The sequence below is a fragment of the Melozone crissalis genome, unplaced genomic scaffold (assembly GCF_028551555.1).
Source record: "Melozone crissalis strain CALT ecotype California unplaced genomic scaffold, PUWL_Pcris_2 ptg000057l_1, whole genome shotgun sequence".
Classification (NCBI taxonomy): domain Eukaryota; kingdom Metazoa; phylum Chordata; class Aves; order Passeriformes; family Passerellidae; genus Melozone; species Melozone crissalis.
Genome location: NW_026535835.1, coordinates 8,338,830 through 8,364,291, shown reverse-complemented (window position 1 = coordinate 8,364,291; position 25,462 = coordinate 8,338,830). Strand labels below are relative to the sequence as shown.

Genomic DNA, 25,462 nt, shown 5'->3' with positions numbered 1-25,462 from the left:
CATTGATTCTTCAGTTCTTACTATTTACTGGTTTTCTAATGAGTCTAGCACTTTTTTTGTTTGCTTTTTAATGGAGATGCAGGTGTACTGAGAGGATGATAGATAGAGTTTAAAGCTGCTGAAAACCAAATTATGGCTTTTGAGTTTCATTTCCAGCTCTGTAACTGACTTACTGTATTTTAATTTCCTGTCCATAAACTGTGGCTGAAGTTCACAGTACTGTTCTCAGAGAGGCTGTAAAGGTGGATTATTTTGCATTTTAAATTTTAACTACGAGATTTATTGATAGAAGCCCTTCAGATCTATAAAGTAATACAACATAATTAATGCAATATATGTAATTATTGAAGTAATGTGCACATTTGTTAAAGTCAATCTACACCAGATTAGCTTTGCTGAAATGTGGCTGAATAGATAAATTAGCACTCAAATATTCTGAACGTGCTGTGGAAGCAGGTATTTTTTTAGAATTAAAGGCCATGGTTAATTTCTTCTCCAGAATCACCAAACTTCAGTCCCAAGTCATCAATTTAGGCAATTCAGTTTCTAATTAGCCATCAGTTAACAGGCTGTTGGATGTTTCTGTGTCTAAGAACTAAGAATTTAACAACAGCGCAGCAGCTATTGTTCTCTAAAATACTGCTGAGTAAGCACAAAGAGAGGATCTAGAGTTGAGGAAAAGAAAAAGCAAGCAGTGACCCAGAGAAATACCAAACTGGGAGCATGCCCACATTGAAATTAGGCTGAGCTGCTTTGCCTACCTTGCCACGATCACAAACTCGGAAGAGGTCAATAAAAAATTGCCTCCGTGCATCAAGTCTTGTTGCTTCTCGGAAGTCCTCAGCACATTTATGGAGATATTCCACAATTTCTTGGAACTTGGCACTTGAAACATGTTCAGCATAGGAAAAGATAAGCTACAGAGAGAAAGCAGCAGTGGACATGGTTATCTTTTTTCAAGAATTTTCACCTTTAGTTGAACTCCTAAAAATCTATTACGTGCAATCAAATATTTAGGAATTTGTAATTTAATCTGCCAACACAACACAGACTTGGTGCCTACTTCATTCTCCCCTTCAGAAGAAACAATATTCTCCAAACAAGCCTGGCACACTGCAGAAATGTATCCTGAACAGTTCCTTTCCTGGTCCAGAGGTCACTTATCAAGCTCAAGCAGAGATGCTGGATCAGATCCCTCCTATGAGAAGTAATTTTCTTGTGGAGGATTTAAGTTCTCCGTGGTTTTCTGCAGCATTAGTATTCTTGACTTCACCCCCAAGGAGGCATTTTGAGCCATTACATTCTGCAGGAGTGACAGTCACTCAACTCTCAAATGCCACAAAAGGAGCACTGCCTACAATTTCAGTGTTTAGAGAAGCAGTTGGATACTACAAAAAAAAGGGAAGACCCTTTTGAAAATGAGCCTGCTGTCACCCAAGTCCTCTGACACTGGGAATACTCCTGACTTGAGATTGATTTTATGTTCCAGCCGTGGAGACACCTTAACACTTTGGATTTATAGCCATGTGGCTTTTATGAGCAAAAGCAATATGGTTCTAAAAATGTGGTGTGCATGACATAAATAATAATGGCCATCAGAACAAACCACAATCCCAGAGCCTGGGCTGAATTATTACGGTAGGTTTCTTGAGCCAGCCACACTAACAGGGAGCTCATACAGTTAAAAGGAGGAATTTCCAAAGCACAGAATGTTTCCCATTATCCCATTTTGAGAGTATGGATACCTGACATAAGTGCTAAAATATCTTGGGCTTGCTGAAATGCCACACAGGCAATAACCAGCTGAAATATTAAAATGTGTTATTATTATTCATGTCTATATTGTGTAATTTCCAAATATATGGGACAAGTGGAGAAGAGAGGAAGAACAGAAAAAAAGCAATGGCCTGAGGGACGGCTGGTAGGAAAGAAGAGCTCCTAATGCAATGTGGGTTTTTTCTCATTTCAGCATAAAAAAGGATGTAGATTGGAGAGAAGGTGGCACATCTGGGGCTATGAGTATCCACCAGCTTCTTGGGGTTATTAGAACGCAGAGCCCTGTGACAGAGGAACATTAAAGGTGAGGCTGTTGGGGTCAGGCAGGTTGGACAAGCAGTTTGTTATTCTGAATGTCACCTTGATGACACATCCAAAGGCTCCTGCACTAATACTGTGTCTAACAGCTTCACAAGACACTGTTTACAAGCACCATGTGGGCACCATCACAGGCTTAAGCCTTGCTTGGCTGATGTGTAAATTACTGTACACATAATTAACATACATTAATTTGTTATTAACCGAGAGATTTTGACACCTCTCCAAAGAAAGCTGGCACGCCTCCTCCTTGCTACACAGAGTCCTTGGTGTAGTTTGTGACCACATTATCATCAAAAACAATGGATCTGTTCTTGTTCCTGCTGATCTCACTAGAAATGGAGAAAGCCTCATACAATCATGGAAAATAATCTCACCTTTAAAGCCTGATTCTGACCCTGCAAAGACAATGTGAGCATTTCCCTTGGTGTCAATAGCTTTGTGCCAGACTGCTGGGGCTCCTGTGTGTTAGAGCACAAAGCTTGTGAAATAAACCATTAAGGGCTGGTCCTTGGCATTGAAATGCTTTTCATATAAAAGACCCCACGAGGTTGTCACAAAGGATGTAAGAATACAACAGCCACAGTTCTGCATTTCTGAAAAAAAACCCCCAAACCTGAAAAACAATGATGTGTGAGGTCTCTTTACCGAGTTTCTAACAGCCTTTAAGTAACCCAAAGCTGCACTAAATTCAAGAAAGAAAAAAAAAAGTGCTTTTTAATTTTAAGGTCCATTAAAAGCAATGCTTTCCACATGGGAAAGGGCTGTGACCAGCGTGGAGGAAGATCATCTCTTTCTGGGTTTGGTGGATGATAGAAAGGGGTGAACAAAGGTAAATTGTAGCTGAGGATTAGAAGCAGCCCTGTCCTGATGATGGAACAGTCCCCAAGGGAAGTGATGAAAGCCTCATCAATTGATTCAATTAAAACCAGACTGGAAAAAGAATCAGAGAATATGTTCTGAGAGAACATTCCTGGCAAATCACACAGCCTGACAATCCATGTCTTTCGTGCTTCTGATCTCTGTTGTCATATCTTTAATTGAGTTAAAATAAAGAGTACACAAAGTACATTTTAAACAGTTTTCTAATGCTAATGGAGCATGAATTCATTCAGTGATTATATATATGTACCATAGGGGTTATGGACTGATGCTTCATTGCAGTGACAAAAGCAATTCTCTGGGCTCTCATTATCCACAATAGTCTTCTTAATTAGATGCAATAATTCTGAGGTTAAATTCAAAAATATCTCATTTCATGCTTAAAAAAACCTTCAACAAGTTACCATAAAAATGCATCTCTGTGCAAAATACCAAACATGTGAGTCTCCTGAGAGGGAAGAAGGCACAAAAAATCACACATGGTTGCTTGGAATTAGTCTCTGCACAGCTGCTTTATACTCTGTTTTTAATTATTACAACAGTACCCACTAGCACTGCTGCAATGAGGGTCTGCCATTATTCCTATTCTAAACACCCCTTTTTACAGGTTTCATTACCCAAACATAAAATCCAGCTCTGTTTCAGGTAAAAATTGCTGGCAAAGCCTTGGCCTGGACAGCTTTCAATAAATAGAGTTTGAAACAATTTGGTTGTTTTCAGCTTGAGGAACAGCAGAGTAATGCAGAGAAACTTCCAACTACATTTATGATTTTGATGAGTTGAAACCACACTTCTGATGCTTCCCAATGACAGCTTTTGAGTTTAAAACTACTTGGTTATGCTTCATGAATATTTATGAGACTTGTTTCAGTTTGGTTATGGCTCAGACCAGTGATAGCTCAGGACAAGGCTTCTCATCCCAGGTCTTCATGACTTGGTTCATCCTGGTTAATGGAACTTAGTCAGAAATAGCAATACTGTGAGGATGTTACTAATTACCCCAGGCTAATGGTTGTAGTGGGACACCAAACCTCCTGTGAGTCTGAATTCCCAGGTGATTCACGGCTTTGACATTTTAGAAAGGGATGGGGAGGGGTGTCCTAAAAACCACTGCTCCAGGAGTCACTCCCCAAAGAGCAGCAAGGCTGAGCTCTGAGGAAAGCAAAGCAGTTCCCTCCAGCTGGCCAGAATGGAAGTGTGGTGAGAGCAGAGGATGGAGATGGAATGTGAAATGTCCAGATACAGCCAGTTGCCTGGGAAGCTGGAGAAGGGAAGCCCTTCACTTACTCCTCCAGGCTGTCCCCAGGGAAATGCTGACACTCTGTGATAAATGCCACAATCTGAACCAAATGCTCTTATTTAATTTCTCACCTTTGTGAACTTATCTAGGTATACTGGTTTTTCCAATGTGTTCAAGATTTTCATCTTCATGTCATGGGTTGCTGGTAAAAAAATGAAGGGATATTGGTTTAGAAAGCAACAGTTGTGATTTTGCATATTGTACACATATTTTTGCAGGATGTGCTGTTACATTAATTTTCTTCTCATGTTGGATGACATTTATTTGAGGTTATCCCACAGTAGCTGAACCATCTGACTGTATACAGAGCATCTAAATCTGCTTGCATTTCTCTTGCTGAGAATCTCCATTTAGCTATTCAGAACTGTAGAGTCATATTTATTCTTGACATAAGTTGGTGCAAATTGCAATGATTTTAACAGTACTTACAACTAATTATGTGAGGGAGGAAATTATTTTTGATTTAACAAACAGATAGAACTGCCTTAGAACTCTGGAGACATGGATTCTGCTTTGCAAGAGAAGAATCTGAAAATCATAGTAATTTTCTCAAGAATATGGGAATATTTTTACTGATGATGATATTCAAAAGTATGTTTTGGTCAGCTTCTGGGTTGCTATAATGGAACTGACAAGAGACATCAAACATCTATATAGGTTTCTGAATGAGTTCTTTGAGAACAGACATGCTATTTCTGTTGGCATTATTTTTCTGTTCTTTCTTCTAAATATATCAGTAATAATGAGAAAATTCATTATAGAATGCATTTATCTCTTGTTGGTTGATATGTTCCTAAACTGTACATTATCTTTATTGAACTATAAAACAGAACGTAATGTTCTGTTAATGTACATTGAATGCTATTAAGTGAAATAAATTAAGAAATGGAGCCTGTTAGAGAAATAGTACAGAGAGCACCCCCAGCATCTGGTGAGCAAATATCTGGGCAGGAAATTCCTTCACAATCTCATGTCCCAGGGTCTGTTTGCACTGGGGAACCACAGCCCCACAGCAGGAGCACAGGGGCTTTGTTTGGCAGCCACACAACATCCTACCAATACTGGATGATTACTCAGAGGAACAATTCTGTAATATAGACAGGGTGAGCTCCAGGCAGAGGTGACTCCAGAAACACTCTGCAGTGTCCTGTTTATCATCCCAAATCAGCAAAGACACATTTGTTATGTTGATGATCATTACAGGCCCTCAGTGTAAAGGGCTGGCAGCAGGCTCCTGTTGCCACTTCAGTGTTCCTGGTTCTATTCAATTATCATCATCTGGGGAGGTCAAGTGTGAGCTGTATAAAGCAGACAGGAATTATGGAAATCTTTCTGAGCTGAGTGCTCTGGTACAGAGGCCCTGGGCTGGGTGTCACTGGATGCCAGGGACTGGCCAAGGGAAGGGCTGATGAGATGAGCTATTGGGTGGAGCATTAGGTAAACCTCAGCAACTCCCCTGAAACCATCACAGGTAACAACACTGTCAGTTTGGTGATCCCACCTTTGTTCCATATCTCCCAGTATGCCAGTGTTTCCAAGACCTGCCATGAGACTCAAAAAGGAGGAGGTTGGTACAGTGACTCTTAAAAAGAGCAGTAAGCACATGGCAATGTGTGGCTAATAAGGGATGTAAGTGGAGAAGGTCTGCATCTGGTCTTTTTATCTCTCTGAAAGATTTTTTAAACATTTTTCCATAATTTTCAAGACCATATTAATGAATTACATGGTGGTTCAGTCTCTTTCCAATCTATCTGAAGATGTGTGGTTGATATCCTGATGTAACTACCCTTAGAGATTCTTTATCTGTTATCAAATCCATTTGCTGTTTGCTCACAGTTCATATCAGAATTCAGATCACAGCAATAAAACTAAGGAAGACACATTGAAAACTTGCCTTTTCTCATATCTTCAGGAATAGAATCAGTGACATCTGGAAAAAACCTCAAGGCACTCTGAACCTAAAAATCAAGGTAATAGCCTGTGTCATGCAGACAACAGTAGACAATTACTAAAATAAATCACCCAGAATAATCAGATATATGGGCCAGTCATGGGTGTTACACATAGATAAGATTTGTGAACAATGCCCTGATCCTGTGGTGGCAGAGCCATCACCCATGCTTGTGCCCCATGCTGCCATGCCAGGGTACATGGCACTAGCACAAATGTCCTTTTCATCCTGTCTGCAACAACCAGAGCAGGATCTCCCCCAGTTACCAGGGCTGCTGGGATTCTTTCATGGGCATCCACTGTCCACTCCTTCAACAGAGCTGCCAACACCTCCTTTCTCCTTGCTGTCTCCTCAGCCTTTTGTCTTTCCACCTCCTCCCTTTCCTCATACATCTTCTTTGCCTCAGCCCTCATCTGGACCAGCCTGTAGGACATGGGAACATGGATTAGAAAGAGACCATCACAGGCATACTTAAGAGTGATTAAGCCTACCCTAAAGAACAAAACAAAAGGAAGAAACTCTTTGCTGAAATTCCTGTCTGTGGAAGACATTTAATGGAAAATCATCTGTGCAGCTCTCCTAGTTTTGTGTCATTTCAACAGTGACACATTTTACCTTCACATTTATAATGACATTCATCATTTATTGTGTAGATGTCCTTCAATTTCCTTTCAATTCTAGCAGGGAGACAGGTGCATAATTTTGCTACGCTTGATTTACCAACAAAATTGCATCAGACTTCATTGTCTCCAAACTCAAGTACCTTTTCACACAAGCACTTCACTGGCAAAGAACAATGTTCAATAAAATTTCTGAAGCAGCCTCACACAATAGAGCCCTCACTGCCTCAGGACAGGGATAATACCTCAGCCTCTCCATCATTTTCAACACATGGAGTTTGCAGGTTTGGACTGCCAGTCAGCTCCCTTTCTTCCTGCTTCTGTTTTCTTTGCTTCTCTAAACACCCAGCCATGTTTTTTCCCAATCCTCCATTTCACACAACAAAAGAAGTGAATAAAATTGATCTTGAACTCATCTGCTTTGATTTTGACTTTGTTAATTTATGAAATGGGGAAAAAACCCTTTAGGAAGGTCAAAATGCTTAAAGCCAGATGATCAGCTCATATGGAGAGAACAGCTCCTGTTCATGGAGGCTGCTGGAATCTCTCTGCACTGAGGCAGCTGCTCGTCTTCATGGCCTTCACACCCTCTGGAGCTATTCAGAGAAAGGGGAATTGCTCCTCTTTTGTACCTGATAACTCCAAAAACTACATTTTAGCTAAGGATTCCTGCTCCCTTCTTCCCCCTGTGTGTCACGTGCTGTGAAATGGGCTGATCCTGTCCCTGCCCTTTTCCTTTCCACTGGGGTCATCCTACAAATTACAACCCATCAATATTTTCTTTAATGAACATAAAGACCTGTTTTACATGTCACAGCAATACACTTTGATCAAAGTCAGTTTTATCACAAGGTCCTTGTTCTTCATGACCATTTATCACAGAGGTTTCTTAATGAATCATTTGATTCCTTAATCCATGGTGGGCATTGCACAAGTGCTGCTGAGGCAGCTCAGCCTCGGGCACTTTGATAGCAGGGGGAGGGTAAAATATTTTCCCAACTTCTGACTCCTTTCCAGAGCTGGAGAGGATAAGAGAAGGAATGCAGCAGGTACCAACCTAAGTGGACAGATTTTTCTCCAATGCAGCAGAAAGAGAAAACCAGACCATTTGTAGAAGTAGCTCCTCCTCTGTCTGCAAAGTGGAAGCAGAGCCTGGGCTGTGCTAAGAGCTGCCCAGGTGCTCTGTGATTAATTTGCGCAGTGTCCAGCACAAGTTACATTCTGTGCTGCCCCTGCACTGGGCTGCAGTTCTGCATTCATTTCTAGGGTCCTAAAACTGGGCAGCTGCATCCTGTGCCTGGTGTCCCCCAGACAATAATGGCAAAACAGGGGTAACAGTAGCAGGCACCACCCATTGCAAAGTGAGCTCATTTTGGATCAGACATTTCCAGAAAAGATGAGATGGCAGCGAGGTGACTTCTCCCTGCAGAACCAAACATGTTTCCTCAGGAAGAGAGCTGCCTGCCTCCCACACAGGGCTGGGTGACTCAGCCTGAAGGACTCCCATCCCTGGACAAAGGCTCTGTTTCAGGTATCAGTCCATGTGCATAAGGAATTTCTCCCATCTGTTCTCCTTCCTGCCTTGACTCCCAGTCAGGTGGCAGCTAAGGAGAAACTGGAGGAAGTCCAAGAGAGCTCAGTGAGGATGGAAAAGTGTTAGATGGGAACCTGTGATGAATCTTGCCCTGCCTGAAGGTAATGCCAAGGCTCCCAGGACCTTCAATGGGGCCAGAATTTCATTCCTCACCTTTCTGCTGCTTATGTGAGAGGTGTTAAGCACAGACTGGCATTGCTCTTGTAACAATTCCAGCCTGTTTAAATCCAGTGACTCACATGAGGAGTCTCACTGCTGTGTGGTACTGTTAAAATCCTGTGTTGCTGTGATTTAAGAATCCCATGCAAATCCCACAATACAGTCATCACAAATATGTAAATCCTGAGCTGCTGTGAATGCAAATCCCATGGTACTACTACCAGTGGATATGCAAAACCTGCTACAGCCATGATTACAGAACCCCCCTGGCAATGCTGTCTATGGAGATATTTATTTCTGTAAGTCTTGACAGTCACTTCCTTTGACTCAGTTCTGAGAGCTACAAATGCAGAACCTGTCTCCAAATGTAAAGATGGGCTTAACAGCCACGGTCAAGATAACAGGTCATGGGTAGCCAACACTTTGTATTCAACAAAAGCCCACTCCAAAACCCCAGGAGATTTTATGCATTTTAGTTCAATTACTTTTTCAAAATAAAAGAGAGATATCCAGGTGTCCCTCTGTGAAGCAACAGGAATCATAAAACTGTTCCCAAAGCAAAGGCATGGCAAGGCTGACTTCCTAAACATCCCCCCAGAACAGCCTGTGCTTGAGTGAAAACTCACTGAAAGACATATTTCCCCAGCTCATTTGTTATAGTGGACTAACATTTAAAAAATAGAAAATGAAACTGAAATTCTTTTATCAGTGACTGTATGAAATTCACTTCTCACGCTGCTTTGTTGCATTCACATCAGGCATGTTCCTACAAACTGCAGCAGTGTGTTTAATGGAAATGTGGAGACAGAAGCTCAGATAGAGACTTAACATATCCTTTTAAGCATTATAATACTGGGAACTTTAATTATCTTCATTTAAGGGTTTTGCATAAGACATGTCAACATTTTACTTCCCTAATTCCTGACACTGAAACCAATTTTCAAGGTGTATGCACTATTTATGCAAATAGAGAGTCATTCAAACAGAAGTCATTATTCTACAAACACAGATACAGAATAAAAGTGATCTAGTAGTGAATGAGTAATTTTGACATCAATCACAATCACCTCTGGATCTTCTATGAACTGAAAAGTTCACATCTATATATTCCTGAACAGAGCAATGAAAATAAATTATTGTTCAACTAATGCTCTCACATTTTAACCTTAGCATTTTGTAAGGTGCCATGGAACCCCGTTCCAACATTCATTAAATATTATACTAAATCAAACAACCCAGAAATAAGCAACAGAACAAAATAAGCAACAGAACAAAATACAAAACTGTTTCTACTTTAAAAGGAAAAACAGAATGTAAACAGAAAGGCTAAATAAAAATCCTGGATGAAGCAGTTTCTACAATGTGCCAGGACAATGTTGTTGGCTTAGTCAAGAGAAAACACCCTGAAGGAGGAAAAAAAGGTTATGTTTTTATTAAGTTTGGAAGACTAAAGAAGAAACTATCTGAAGAGTATCCAGACCTTTCATACTAACACCTGTCCCAAAGAGCTGCTGTCACTAAGCTAGACCAGTTTGGAAGCAGTTTGCATTGCTCATGTGTTATTAAGATAGAGTCTAAGGAGGAATGATATCCTTGTGAAGGGCAGAATATTGCCTTAAACAGGAATAACTAGTGTTTCATTTCGTGTGCCATGTTCTGGTATTTGTCCTGCTTCTCAAGTTTTTATGAGACAAATAAATTCCTGGCACTGCACTCCACAAGGTGTGTTTTGCGCAAGATTCTGCCAGGCAGGCCACATTGACACCATTCCTTTGTAAAACAGGGACCAAGACACCAGCTGTGGCCTTGTGCCCAGCCACCCTGTCAGTGCTCTCACCTCTGTGATGTTGTACCTTGCCTCAAAGATTTGAGCTCCTCCGAGACCGCCTCCATTTCTCTCAGGTATGGGCCTGGTTTTGTAGGAGCACTGTACTGAGGGTTGTGCCTCATCAGGTATTCTGCAAGATAATTAGTGGGCTTAAATCTGGTTGGGTCTTGGTCTGATACAAGCACGTGGTTTCTTTCCACTGCCATTAACAAGTTTTCTGCTCCTGGGATTAATGTAGGGAGGAGGTTGTCGAGCAAATAGAGGCGAGTGTCGAGCGTCTTCTCCTCCTCACTGTACCAATCTCTGGCCAGGCAGTCGCCAGGTTCTCTCCTCCTCACCTTTGCCTCTTCTGCCTTTTGTGCTTGAACCAATCTCATCTGTGTCTCCTGCAGACTCAGACACCTCTGCTGTACCTTTTCATGAAAACACTCTTTCCAGGAAATGTAGTGATGAGGATGTGGCAGTTCATGACCCCCCTGATTGCTTTGCATCTCTGTTGCAGTCCCATCCTTATGTCCAAGTTCAGGATTTTGTAGATCTGCAGACTGGGCTGATTCTTCTGGCTGAGCAGCCATACCTCAATCACTGTGACACAGAAAAAAAGGAGCTGTTATGTAATGCCAAAAGATGCAGCAGTGCCCTAACAGGTGACACAGGAATAGAGTCTATTGTTAGGCATTAACTAATATTTTTTCTATGTTCCTTTTTTATTCTGTTACTGCTGCTTTGTACTCTTAAATAAATACAGACCCTTTACTTCAAAGATCAGTAAATGATTTATAAAGATTAATTATGTATCACAACAGCCCTTGGAGACAGAGCAACTAAATTAATGTGTTCCTTTCTTAGGGCAGAAGAAACTGAGACACAAAAGGGGAATGATTAATTCCAGGTCACTTAGAGATTCAAAAACCAAGCAGTGAACACTTCCAAGCAGAGGAATCCTCCTACCCCCAGCACATCATTTCTGTTTAGGTCCATTCCCTGCCTTCAGGAAATCCAGTGGATATGAGACAAAGGAAGCAAGTAATGGAAAATTCCAGATACCCAGGAGCAAGATTCCTCTACATGCTTCCTCTGCTTCAGCTTTTCTGAGGCTGTGAAGAACAGTGAGGAATCTTGTTCTTGTCCCACAAACTGCTTAACTTCAACTGTGGCAAATATTTTTTGCTCTGGACATTTTGTTAAGGTAGCAATGACACAGGTGCATGGGTCAGCAGAGTTTCTATAGAAAGGAGAAACCTATACCATTAATTCTGTGATTCAGTTGCTCACAAGCATTTTATGTTGTAGATCACTCTGTAAAATAATAATCCCTTTACAATTTCAAGAACTTCACTGCTTAAAATGTTCATTCTGTGAAATATCAGGAAGAAACTGAGCTGCTCACAATTTGAAAAATGTCCCTATGTATCTCCATGCATAACTGTCTGCATCTGGAATGGGATTAACCCACACAGAATGGAGCAAAAGACTGGCTACTACTTGATTCAAAGCATGAAAAGTCAGCAGCATGCTGAAAATCCCCCAGGTCAGTGTTAAACAACAGCAAGGGATGGGTGATATTAAAAATAATTTAAAACCATTCCAAATGAGAGATGAAACTCCACTCTGAACTTGTTGCCACTCTACCCTCTTCAAGTTTTTATTTAAAAGTGCTTTTCACTGAGGCCTTTCAGTATCCATAGCAATAGCACTGCTTTTGATATGCACTGCTCTTCCTGTTTAAGCATTTGTAGCTGTTCTGAGGCAGTTCAGCTTTCCAGGAAATGCATAAATGTGATCTACAGCCCTCCTGGCACACAAATTTAATTATGAATATGTTGACCTTCTGGTTCATTAACACTGGTGGAGTACAAATACTGCCTAGATGGGTGGGATGCATCACAGCATTAAATTTCTAGGTTTGTTTTCTCAATGGGCTTGTTGGCAGATTCTAGTAAATTTTTTCCAAAGGCACATTCCTGCTGGGGATGGGATGGCTCAAGCTGCCTACCTGACCCACAGAGAGGTTTTTAGGTTGGTGGTTGGTTTTGCCACCAAAGGACATGAGCTGGAAAGGATTTACAATGGTAGAAAGGGAAGCCTGTCCACCCTGTGGAATTGTTCCTTGCTTAGGTGAGTTCCTTTCAACAAGCTGTAAAACCAGAGTCCCTGGTTCAAAGCAGGGTGTTAACCAAATGTTCTGGTCACATTCCAAATCAGCTGGTTTTGTTGTGCCAAAATAAACTGCTCTTGTAGTTTCAAATACTTCTGTCATTTCTTAAATATCCTTTATGAAACCCTCTGCAGTTTCTGTGCAATGTTAAAGTGACAACTGCCCTCTGCTTTATGAGGTGGCTGATTCTGAGAGATGATGAATATGTTTTCTACACTGCTCTCAACCTTTTGTTAGGATGGTTTTGAGGATTAGTAAATGTTTGTGAAGGATCTCCATGTCTCTGACCAAAACAAAACACGAAACAAGCAGTGTGACTGTTCTGTCTCCATTCCATGACATCCATGTAACTCCAGGAATGGAAGCAGAGCATGGAGAGCTGTGCCCAGGGCTTTAATGCAGCACAGATGGAGAAGACTAAGAGGGTATGGAAGAACAAACAAAAAAAATAAACAGCAAAGGAATGCTACCATCAGGTCATGAAACTTGGGATTTGTGGAGGATTACAGAGACACACAAGGGATAAGACTCCATTGGCTCATAACCTTCAGTGACTTTCATTAGTTGAGAATTTGGCCCATAAGGAAGAATTTCTCCACTGAAAGGGTGGTCAGGCATTGGAAGGGATGGAGCCACCATCCCTGGGAGTGCTCAGGAAACAACTGGATGTGGCACTCAGGGCCATGGTCACATTGACAATGTGGTGTTTGGTCAAATGTTGGATTCAATGATCTTGGAGGTCTTTTCCAAACTTACTGATTCTACAAGTCTATGATTTTACAATAATATTGAGAGCTCTCAGGGCCTGTGGCATTCCCAAATGGAGCCCAAATAACAGTGAGCATGGAGCACAGAGGCAAGCTCTAGAAACACCCAGGAAATTTGAAGTGTGATATAAAGTTTCCTGTAAGCCTTTGTTCAAGCTGAAGGCAAGATAAGCTTTCCATTATTTAGTAGGATGCCACTTCCCTGGCTCCTTTCCTGTAAGAAAAATATTCTTGCTGGAATCCCTGCAGGTACAAAAAGATTATCTCAGTGTTTCCTGTAGAAAACCCAAATGTGCCCATAAACAATATTCTTATGGCTTCATTGTTATTCTGTTAGAGAATTTTGATGGGTGGGATAAAGCCAGGAATGACTAAAGTTTGTTTAGGTAAATATTTTCTAGATGTTTGAGTTATAAAAGTCCTTTCAAAAACAAAGTTCAACCTCTTTGACATTCTATTGCTCAGAAATAATTTTGCCTTTCCCTCATGTGTTTCATAGAGCATATTTATCTCATCACAAAAAGCCCAATACACTTTTCATACATGATCTTTTCAATACAATTAAAATTTAAAAACATTTTCTCCTTTGCTTTCTGAAGCTTTGAAGAACTGTTTTTCTTACCTTTGGAGCAGGTATCAAAATAGATCTTATTCCTCCTGCATTCAAAGTGGCTTTGCAAATCAACAGGAATTTCATATATGCCCATCAACCATTAAAAATCTTGAAGTGAATTAGGGATTTCTCAGACCTGCTGTGGAGCTGGGCTGTGAGTTTTACTCCTCTGTGTGTTTGCAGTTGCTAAGCAATAATCCCAAAGGTTGCTATGTCTTTCCACGTTCAAAATTGCTGTAGGTTGTCTTTTGGCTGTGGCACAGCCCAACAGACTCTTCTGTACTGAACTTAGAACATTGCATCACATGACTGAAAATAAAATAAAATCGAGAAAAGACTATGAATAGCAACAGAGAACATTAAGGGCACAAACAGAGAATCTGCAGGTGCCAGTGACAGGTTACCTCACAAAGTCCAGAACTGTCTCAAGCCCATTACCAGCTGAAGGGAGGACTGTGTTAACCAGATGTGAGGATCTCAGACATAAAAAGAAATTAATTACAAACTCAATTTAAACATTTTCAGGCTTTCTTTCTTGTGTTGCTTTGAAGCAGCCTTGCAGGAAAGGCACACAAGCATTAACAAGGGGGGAGAGCATGGTGCCATTTTGTCAGACTGCTTTTAAACCTGAACTAAAGGAATTTGATGAATCCCCTTTCATAATCTCTCCTACATTCTTTGAAGAATAATATGACGGGGAAAGTAGAAGGCAAAAGACAAATACATCTAGAACAGGCATTCTGCACTCATTTACACGAATGTAAATCAGGTGCCTGTTCAGCACTTCCCTTGGGTAAGACACAACTTCCAACTGAGAAACTTGTGGCAATTTCTGCCAGGAAATGAGGCTTATCTAGTGCTGTTTCTTTCTTTGTATTTCATAATGGAAGTGGCAAAACCTTTGGCTTGCCTACCTGCAGGAAAACTGAACTGTGACTTTATCTATGGCATTTGTCAAGGTGCAAGGTGCCCTGCCCTCTATTAGTCTCCATTTCATGGGATGGCCTGTAAGAAACCTTGAAATAGAGGAGGTCAACTTTCATGTGAAAAATACACCATAATAAATTATCATTTCTTTGCTATGTATTTGGAGAAACGTACCAGAAGGAAATATGCTCATTGCAGTGCATTTCCAAGATGTGTTGAAGTCTAGCATCAATTATGTTAACAAAATGAAGCAGAAAATTAGTGCTCAGGAGTAATTTAAAATGAGGCTTTAAACTGGATTGTGTACTTTTTCCTCAAAGCAGTTTGCTCATGATTAATTCCTGTTATCTCTTCTCCCAGGTGGGCTTGGTTTTTCCCCTTTGCAATTCAGAATTCTGTTGCTATTATGATTAACTTATAAAACTTTTTGAGAATGAAACATAAATTTTAAAAAAACGGTGATTTTTTTTCAACCCCCAAACAAGAATATACAACTAGAACTTAGAAGGATGGATCAAAACAGCTCTATTTTTATTTTTCTGGAAGTGGAATCCCGTGGGTTAAGCAAACCTTTAATTGTACTCTAACTTAGCTGTTATTCCTTGACGTTTTTGCTAAGCAAAGTGTATCCTTTTATTATGCCACCAAATACTTGCACTGTTGACAAAATAATGGGCTGAATATGTCATCACAGATGTTTTGCTGGAATTGCCTCTTCTATCTTTTTTTTTGTTGTTGTTTTTCTCTGTAAGATACATTTTGGGAGCACTCTGTTGTCTTTTGCAGCTGATGCCAAGATTGTGCAATAAAAGTCCTAACATGTAGTAATAATAAGTTGTGTTAGCCAGGGAAATGTTTGCAGTGTATTAAATAGTCAGTTTTGGAAATGTGTACAAAACCAGCTCATGTACAGCTCCACTTCTTTGAAATGCTACGCTGGGCTGAAGCAGCAGGTGCTGACCACAGTGCTGCCAGCACAGGAAGGAATAAGGCCACAAGCTTCCAGTCTGTTTTTTGTACCAACCCTGATGCTGTGACCACAGCCTGCCCTCTAATTGCTCTTTTCAATCCCAATACATCTGCCTTATAGCTTCCTCCTCCACATTTAAATTCTGCTGCTAAAAAACCCCAAAACATTGCACATGCAAATTACACCTTCCTAGAGGCTGGAGAACTGTCACAATTTGTGGTTGTTGTAGCTAATAACTGATATGTCAGACTTTTAGTGAACTGTAGATAGCAACTCCATTGTTTACCTGTGGTAAATGTTTTTTTAAAGGGTATGCTGTTCAAATACCTGGAAGATCTACAGGGTGTATGAAAATTACACAAAAGTCTACTTTGGAACCTGGTTTAAATAATAATTTCTTGATAGTAATCCCTGCATGACTTGATCAAAACCCAGAATGAAACACCAGTCTCAGGCGAGGGAACTGCTACAATACTCTGGGAATTTCAGTCTTCTATCAATCCTCTCTATCAATGCAGACATACTTGAACATGAGCTATGGGCCTAAAGCAGCCCCATATTTGCATGTTCAAGACTGGCTTGCACTCTAAACTCAATTTAGTCCGATTTAGGGAGCCTGTCCTCCATTCCTTTTCCTCCATCCTCACCCGTCCACCAGGAGGCAAAATGCTCCATTAGCAAGCCTGACTTCTCCACTGCAGCCCAGCCCAGCTACAGGAGCCTCCCTGATCATTATTTTTACTAAAGAGAGACCATGTGGCTTCTCCAGTTCTTAAATTTACAGGGAAAAAGTGCTGTCAGCATGAGGAAGAGATTGAAGCAGCATCAGCCATGAATGGAATAATGGATAATAAATGGAATCTATGGGCTGATACACACTCCTGACAAAGAGTTTGCTCTGTTTAACGTTTAGAACAGTTTCTGGTTATCGTATATAATGTTGTCATTCAATGCCCAAGAGACAATTATTGATCCCAGTCACCTCCTTCCCATGAATTTTGTAGATTCTTGATCCAAATTACCTCCTTCTGACGATATTCGGCGGCACCAGGCTGAAACTGCAAAGCAAATGAAGTTTAATAGCACTTAACCCTTTGTTTCAGACCCCCAAACACCCAAGAGTTCTGCATCTGGGAATGTTTGAACGCTTAAGATGTAATCATTAGAAAAAAAAACTGGGTTTTTGTTGTTTGGGCATGTACATTGATGTATGAAGAGGTGTTATATGCTCCTTTCACTATGGAGTTACTGTAGCTGCCTAATCCAAGGAAAAGCTCTGTTATGTGACCATTAATGCCAACTTTCACCAGGGGTTGCCATATCCACCATCACGGCTCCCGGTGGGATGGGACTCCACAAACCATCACCAGCCAGGAGGCACACTGGGGGTGCCCTGCTGACATAAATTAATAAAAGCCATCTATGAGGCTGAGGGACTGGGGGGGTGATGCCGAAACCCCTTCAGCAAGCGGGGGAAGAAGCCGGGGCACCCCAGCTCCCTCAGGAACGGGGTGGGGATATCGAGCCCCTCCAGACCACCGCAGCCCCCTCAGGGATTGGGGTGGGGATGTCGAGTCCTTCCAGCCCATCGCAGCCCCCTCAGGGATTGGGGTGAGGATATCGAGCCCCTCCAGACCACCGCAGCCCCCTCAGGGATTGGGGTGAGGATGTCGAGCCCCTCCAGACCACCGCAGCCCCCTCAGGGATTGGGGTGAGGATGTCGAGCCCCTCCAGCCCCCTCAGGGACCGGGGCTGGGAGCGCCGGGACCTCTCAGGAGCCGCCGGCGCCGCGGGGGTTAACGCGGCACGGCCGCCAGGGGGCGGCGCCGCGCGCGCGCTGACAGCCAGCGCGTGCGCGCTGGCGCCTCATTGTGCCCGGCCGGCCCGGCCCCGCCGCGCCTCAGTCGGCGAGAGGCCGCGGGCGCGCGCGGAGCTGCTGCCGCTGCCGCCCCCTGCGGCCGTCGCCGCCGCGCCACCTCCGCTCCGCTCCCTTCCCCTGTCCCCGCCATGGAGTGAGGCCCCCGCCGGACGGCCGGACGGGGGGGCCCCGCCGCGCCTCGATGGCTCTGGTCACGGTGCAGCGCTCGCCTACCCCCAGCGCCACCTCCAGCCCCTGCGCCTCGGTGAGTCCCGGCGGGCACTGAGGGCAGCGCGGCGCTCGGCGGCCGTTGGGGTCCGGCGCGCGGCGCTGCGCATGCGCCGCACCCCATCCGCCTCACCCCCCGGTGCCGCCGGTGTCCGGGCCCTGGGCCGGGGGCGATGCGGGCCCGCGGTGCCCGGGAACGGGGCTCGCACACCCCCGGGCTGTGGCCTGCTGACAGCCGAGGGGACGGGCGGGGGTCCCGGTGCCCCTCAGCAGGCCCGGGCTGGGGCAGGGCAGCTCCCTGCCGGCCCTCGTGGTACCGCAGGGTCCCGGTCATGCCCAGCCCCTCAGTGAAGGATACGGCGGCGCGGGGCTGCTGCCATAACTGCGCCCGGTTTATTCTGTGTTCATTGTATGTGGTGGGAGAGGCGGGAAGCGTGGTGTGGAAGCGACCTGACATGGTTGGGGCTCCGGCCGTGTTCAGCTGATCTCATCTGACAGCACCCTCTGGGTATCGCCAGTGCCTGCTCTGCCTTCGCGGCCAGCTCAGGTGCTTTTCTGCCCCTTTTTTTTTTAGAACGGTTCACGTAATCTGCACAGGGCTGTGTCAAGCCCAGGAGAGACACAGAACGGCCAGATTCCAAATCCCTGAGTGGGATGTGCGGCAGGACAGATGTTCCATCGCTGCCCTGGGTTGGGCAGGCAGCTTTGAAGGCTTCTGCCTTTCCATGGTCTTTAAACTTGGGACAGGCTGTTGCTTTGTTTGTTGTTTGTATTTCTCTATTATAAACCCCTGCATGTTAACCCCTTAAGCTGCTGCCGACCCCCCATGTGCTGTTTCTGATGTAGTCAAGGATGAGAATGAAAATAGCTCTGCTTTCACTTCTGTACGCTTAGTTCTAAGTTAGCATTTATCCTTAAAAAACCCCATGCATTATCACATTGCTGTTATGCCTGATTTGCAAATGTTTGGAGGAAGAGAATAGTTGAAATCCCAGTGGCTTCCATCCTCAGTGGGGGGGAATGAAAAAGACAACTACTCTGAAAATATTTCTCGTTGTGTTAGGTAACCTCTTCTGAAACTGGATCAGCTGCTTGACAGGTCCTGCCTGCCCCAATGGCATTTTAGCTGTCAGAACACTTACCTCGTTTTTCCCCCCCTCTTTCATTCCCATGTCTCTCCTAAGGTATGTTTACTTAGCAACACAGATTAATTTCACTTATACTTACCTGCTATAAATATTAATGTGCTGCATTACTTCAGAGATTTCTTCCCCCTCTGACTTCTTTACCCTTTCCACTATTCCTTTTCCCATACATTTATAGCATTGAATGCATCTAGTGAGAATAGATGGGTCTCTCTTGGCATCTTCCTTCTTTCTCCCATTTGGATGCATCCTCCTTCTTTCTCCCACTTGGATGCATAGACCCTCTCTTTGTTAAATATTTTATATATATATGAACAATTAGTTGTATTCTCTAAAGCTTTTCCATCTGCAACAGCCAGGCTGTTTCCCAACCAATTAAATTAAATTAAAATCGTGCTGATATTTGGATACTACTTAGTTGTTAAATATAAAAACAACTCCCTGTGGAGCCTGATGAATCCAGAGGATGCAGCCTTGGGTTTATGTGTCTATATTCTCTTTGTCCCATGACATGATATGGAGGTGTATTCTGTACCAGAAATAAGTGTGTGGCATATTCCTGGCCTGCTTTTGGGCTTTGTAATTACTTCTGCTTTCTCAGACTCCTCTTGCAGTGTAAAGTGAACTTGATTTTCATCATGATCTTAACTGCTATTGTTTGAACACTTCTGCATTTCTTGTTGCAGCTTCCTAACCACACTTCAGGGTTGGGCTGCCCTTTTAGCCCCTTAGATATCTGGGGTGGGTTTTTTCTCCCTCCTTCTGTTAGACCTCGTGTGTGTTCCTCCTTTGCCACAAACTTCTTGTTTCTCAATCAAATCTTTATCATTTCAGATGCTTCTCCTTCCTCAGCTGCTGAGGGTTTGTGAGCAGGGCAGACACATTTTTAGTCCTTAAGAAGGTTTTGGTCCTAAGCCTCCCACACTTGCCATTCTCCTGGATCCCTGTCAACTGCAGCAGCAGGACTTGATTCTTTCAGTTTTAACTCAAATTGTTTCAACCAACCTGTAGTAAACTGATGGTAGCTTCCTTTGGCTGTCTCCAGGTTACCTCTTTAAATGAAAACTCATCTTGCTCAGTAATTTTATCAGTAGGGTAAGGGTCTGTCCTTGCTGTTTTCAGCAAAGATTATCTGGTAACTGCTGGAATTTAGCTGCTTTAACTTGTGGGCAAGGAGAGGCATGTGAGTGTGCAAGCATATGGCTATGTCTAATTCTGTTTCCAGGTCACCAAGAATTTTGAGGACAGAAAAGGATTCTCTTTTTAAATTGCTTGATGTCTTTTTGCTTCAGAGATAAACTTCTCAGACAAGGAGAAAGGGTGAAATTGGTGTCCTCAAACTGTATTTTTTGCATTAAGTGTGCCCTATAAACTGTTATAATTGGCTCTTACAGATTCAGGGGAATAGCTGATCTGAATCACTCTGAAATTGGACAGCTTTTATTTATAGGTTTTTATCTTGTTCCCATTGCCACAGAGCATCTCATGAGCATTAATTTCAGGGCAGTTCATGCAAAGTGTTGATTATACATTTACAGCCCTCTGGTTGCTTGATGACTTGTAAAATTCCTTTAATTGTCTGTCCAGACTTTTGCTGTTTGTTTTGGCCTTTGGTTATGCAGTCACTCTTGAGAAACAAGACTGCAATCTTCAATCCTTGCAGCAGAGCAGTTGCCTTCTGATGTGCCATGTTAGCAAAAAGTGGTGGCAGACAGGGCCATGTTACAGTAAAATACAAAGATGCCACGAGCTCCTTGGTGCTAATATTGGTGTATTGTTCAATGCACTTCTAGGCTGATAATCACCTGTATTGAAAATAATCTGTTGATTCTTGGCCTTTTAAGGTATTTTTGATGCACAGGTACCAAAAAATTGGATCTGTAATTTCTGGAAAATGGTATTTTCCTTTTGTTTATTATATCTCTTTCCTGAGAAGTGAAGAAGCTGGGCAGGCAATCTGGCCCTGGCTGCTCTCACAGTTCACTTGTCTTCCCTACCCTGAGGGAGGCAATATGCTTTTATTGGAAGGGACCGACTGACCCAAAAAGAGAGGAGACACTGGGTATATATTGTTCTAAAATGCACAGTTTGGGGAAAAAAATGTGCTACAGCAAATTAAAACCTAAACCATTGGACTTGCCCTCCTTAATCCCAGGAGAACAGCTTGAGCAGGAAGCACAGGCCTGGAAATGTGTTTGGGAGTGTCTGTCATGTTGTGCTTGGAAGCTACTTGCTGGTAGAATGTTCAGGAAATATTTTCCCCACGTCTTTATGGGGAAGCTAAATATAACATTTCTCTACCCCTGGTCCTGTAATTGCTGTTAGACAATGTGGTAATTGTGAGTTTACTTAATCACTGATAAGTCCAGTCTATCTCACATAGAATTTATTTTTTCTACTTTCCTTTTTTTAAATAAATAAATTAAGATCTTGATTGCTGCTGCATGGGTAAGGTTATGAAGAGTTGATTTTTGGAAGAACTAAAGTGTAGCTGGGCATTCAGAAGGTTCTTATGAAATATTGAGTAAAGTTAGGAATGCCTAATATTTGAAGATGCTCTGATCAGTAAAGATCATCTATTTTTTCTTGGTTTTCTCCAGCTGATGTCTTTCAGGAATAGCCAGAGCTCTAAAAACTGAAGGTTTTGGAGGCAGTGGCCCAGAAGAATGAGCTGATTCCTGCTTTAGGCAAACCTTGTAGTGCCCCACAGGTACCTGTTTCCTCTGGTGCCACCATTTGGGCGATAAAACTGTTTCAGTGAGGTGATCTGTAACTTCCCATCTTTTAAATTTCTGCTGAAAGCCCTGTGAGGGAACCAGGAGGCCTCCACCTCTTACTGGGTGTGATGCTGTGTTGTTAAAAGATGATTTCTGTCCAGCTGGACAAGACCAGGCTGTTGGAGCACAGATAATTTTTGTGTGTGTAAATGCATTCATGTGCGGTGAGACTCTGCTGTTCCTGAAGCAGTTTTGTGGTTAAACTGTGACAGAAGAGCTGTCCTTCTCTGGAATTTCTGCTGCCTCTTGTATACACAGGTTTCCTCTAGGATCTGCATGAGATGCAATGTCCCCTTAGAGGTGAGAACAGCATTTGCAGCTGAGGAGGAGGATGATGACAGTGGAATTGGAGCCTTGCTGAGAACCACAGAGAAACACTCTTAAAAGTTGCAGAGTGCACGAAAAAATCTTCATTTTTTAAAAGAGATCTAACTCCTTTTGTAGCATATCTCAATGATAGCTTGATTTCAGTTTTCACCTCTTGAGTTCCAGTGGCACATAAATTCTTGTAGTTTGAAAAGGAGCTTGTAATTTGAAAATGCAAATAGCTTATGATGCTGTAATGAGTCATTACCTGACCAGTATTGATTCTTGCTGTTTAAGAAATAAAAATAAGTTGAAAAGGGCAGGGTACAGTAGCATCTACAGTCATTCTGGGAGCCAATGACATGTTTATTTAAGTGGAAAATGCTATTTTGAGCAGAGACTGCCATCCACAAAGCAGTCTGCTGGAAATATTTTAGTGTAAGAGAGCTGCCTTTATGCAGGGGTAATGCCTGAGGATTTCCAGTTACTGGAAAAAATCCTGAAAGATCTAAAGCTGCAACTCTTCTGTCTTGGGAAATGAAATAAAAGAAAAAAAAAAGGAAATAGCCTTTGGGCAGCTTAGCTCAGTGAAGCTGCTCCCTGATCACAGCCTGCAGCTCAGGGTTTCATTCTTCAGTCACAACAAGCCACATCCTCCCAGGGCCAGCTGAAGCAGGGGGCTCTTTGCAGGCTTTGAGTCTTCACGTCTGACTCCTGCTGGTGCCATTAGCGAGAAGCACAAACGGAGCTGCTGCTTTGTGAGCAGTGCTGCCTTCACATGAGCTGGCCCTGCCACTCCAGAGCACTTGGGCTGGTCAGCTGCCTGCTCCAGGTGTTCCAGTTGTTTAGTTCAGTCTGAATTAAAGATACCTCCACTCTGTGCCAGTGATTTGCCTGAGGGTCCTTTTAATTTGATTATTAGGTAGTGACAGTGAAGCTCATATATTTTGCATAAAAGGGGAGCCTTGGAAGCAGGAGAAGAAAGAGGTGAGACTTATTGGAAGCAAGGCACACACTATTTCTTACCTTTTGGCTGGAAGCTGTTCCTCTGTTTAAAGGGGTAAAAAATTATGAGGGCTAAAAGCCATTTTTGCCTTTCTGAGTTGGGCCATATAAAACTACTGTCAACCCAACCACCTACAAAATGTCCTATCACAATACTGCAATATTGCACTGTGTGTGCTCATGTGTTTTAGTCAGCATTTGGGGAGGCTTCTGTATATAGGGGTTTGCATGTGTCAATAGCTTTTTGCCCAAATAGAATTCCTCTGAATATGCATCTTATCAGCGTTGCTCATTGCAGGCTGCTCCGTTGCTGTGAGATGAGTCACAGCGTTTAACAGCTTGTTGCTTCCATGGTGAGACGCGCCCTTGCCGTGCATGCCAGCGCTCATGGAGCTCCTGGCAAATGCCCCCGTGACGTGAACTCCCCATGGCCCCGGCCAGCGCAGCGCCCCTGGCATCGCTGAAACGCCTGGTGCCGCTCCTGGGAGCGCTGCTCCTCCTCCTCTTCCTCCCCAGAGACTCCTGAACTGAGGCTTCATGGAAATAATGAAGTTATTGCATTGGTGGGGGCTGTTTCAGGGTGAAATTACTGGGGAACTTAAGGGCACAGTGTAAACTTCTTGTACTGGAGTAATCAAAGACATTAGAGCGTTTCATCTGAGCTGTTTTGAAAGAAGTGTTTTATCAGGGATCACACTGTCCCTGTGCTGAGCTCATAGCAGAGCTCAGGAGGTGCCTTTGAGGCTTGAGCTTTCCACTGCTCTGCCAATGGAGAAGCACAGGAGATCTTGGGGAAGTGAATTCCAGAGATGTTGTCTCAGGAGTTGGACTGCGACTTGAAACTGAATTAAATATCCGAAAAGTGAATTTTAATGTGGAAAGGCAGTCCTGTCCAGGGAACTGTGACTGTCCTGTTCTCATTGGCTGCTACCATGTCCCTTCTGTTTTGATGTGCAGAACTACCATATTTAAAATTGCAGCAAGAACTTTTAAGACTTGTTCAACTGGCTTGGTTTAGCTTCAACAGCTGACATCTGAGAATTGTGTACATTAGGATTCTTCAGAAAAAACCCTGAAACAAAACATGTCATGCTTTTCATCTTTTCATTTTACAGGATGATGAGAGGGAGGGATAGGGCATGTGCCTTGCATGTGTAAAGTCCTTTGCTTTCCAAAGGAGGGCTAGTTGGTAGTTAGAGGTAGTCTGACTCTGAGTGGTGCAGGACCAACCCTTTCACTCAGTGCATTTAAAAATGGAGTTTTCCACAGGTCCCTGAAGCTCTGAATGGACTGCAGAGAGTCAGCTGATGTCTGTGAGCTTCTTGTATAGTAGCAGGTATCCTTTGGAGCCTGCTGTTCCCTGAGTCCTGGAGCATCTTCAATAGGAAACAGGGAGTCACACTGGAAATTTAGCTCATGAGCTGCTGTGGGGCAGGCAGGGAAGTGACTCAGCTCTCTGACCTACAGACAGCAGCTAAACCTAGGTACAAAAGGAAGTGCTAGGTGATGAGATAAAGGTGTTTCTGGAATAAGGATCGATTCTTTTTTTGTTCTTCTTTGTTTCACTTGTCATTCTTTTTTGTTTTCCTTTCCGAAGTCCTCCTCAGCAGTTTTAAATAGTTTAAAGACAAACAGCTCTGGGCATGTTCTTCAGAGATGCTGTAACCACTGCATTTAAATACAGTGCTTCAAGATGTGTCAGGAAACAGCTAGGTGCTGTATTGTCTTCCTGAGTGAAGTGCAAACCTTGAAGTGACAGCCCTCCCCTTTGCCCTTTCACATTGCAGAATGGTTAACAACTATTTCATTCACACTCTAACCAAATATTTTTTTTATGTAACATCTAGTGAGTTTGATTACTGCGAGTTTGCTCTGGGTTTTTTCAGCTGAGTTGTGCTTACATGGGGGAGCAAGCTTGTGACTTCAAAAAGTGAAGTGAAACAGGACAACTTGGACCTTTTTGTTCTTTGTGGTGTTTCTTCCTCCTTGGTAGTATTCTGGTTCAGCAGCAGTTATTAGAATGTGTAAGCCTGAATTCCACCTCTTAATGAATCTTGAGACAGTAGCTACCCCTGTAGTGTGGGTCGAGTTTAATATTGCATAAACTTGTCAGTACAGCTGCAAATGGAAATCAAATATTAATATATTCTCTCTTGCTTTTAATGTTTGCCTGCCACTGCATCCCTCAGCACTTGACTGTATGGCTGCCTTGGTCCTGGGAGGGAATTGTCCTTCAGTGCAGCTTCTGCCCTGCTCCTGAATCTCAAATAAGGGTTTATC

General features: G+C 43.0%; 2 protein-coding genes across 2 annotated transcripts in view; one reads left to right on the top strand and one right to left on the bottom strand.

The window, feature by feature from the left end:
- Positions 1-11,003, bottom strand: part of EFCAB5 (EF-hand calcium binding domain 5) — a 28,758-nt gene extending 17,755 nt beyond the window's left edge. Inside the window, exons 1-5 of the mRNA XM_054287293.1 lie at positions 10,438-11,003; positions 6,494-6,650; positions 6,171-6,234; positions 4,348-4,418; positions 762-917 (exon numbers count right to left, since the gene is read on the bottom strand). Of these exons, the coding sequence (XP_054143268.1) occupies positions 762-917; positions 4,348-4,418; positions 6,171-6,234; positions 6,494-6,650; positions 10,438-11,003 (1,014 nt within the window). The remainder of the gene's footprint in view (positions 1-761; positions 918-4,347; positions 4,419-6,170; positions 6,235-6,493; positions 6,651-10,437) is intronic.
- A 6,836-nt stretch (positions 11,004-17,839) lies between these two features.
- Positions 17,840-25,462, top strand: part of SSH2 (slingshot protein phosphatase 2) — a 90,128-nt gene continuing 82,505 nt past the window's right edge. The window contains exon 1 of the mRNA XM_054287127.1: positions 17,840-17,986. Coding sequence (XP_054143102.1) covers positions 17,924-17,986 — 63 coding nt within the window. The 5' untranslated portion in view covers positions 17,840-17,923. The remainder of the gene's footprint in view (positions 17,987-25,462) is intronic.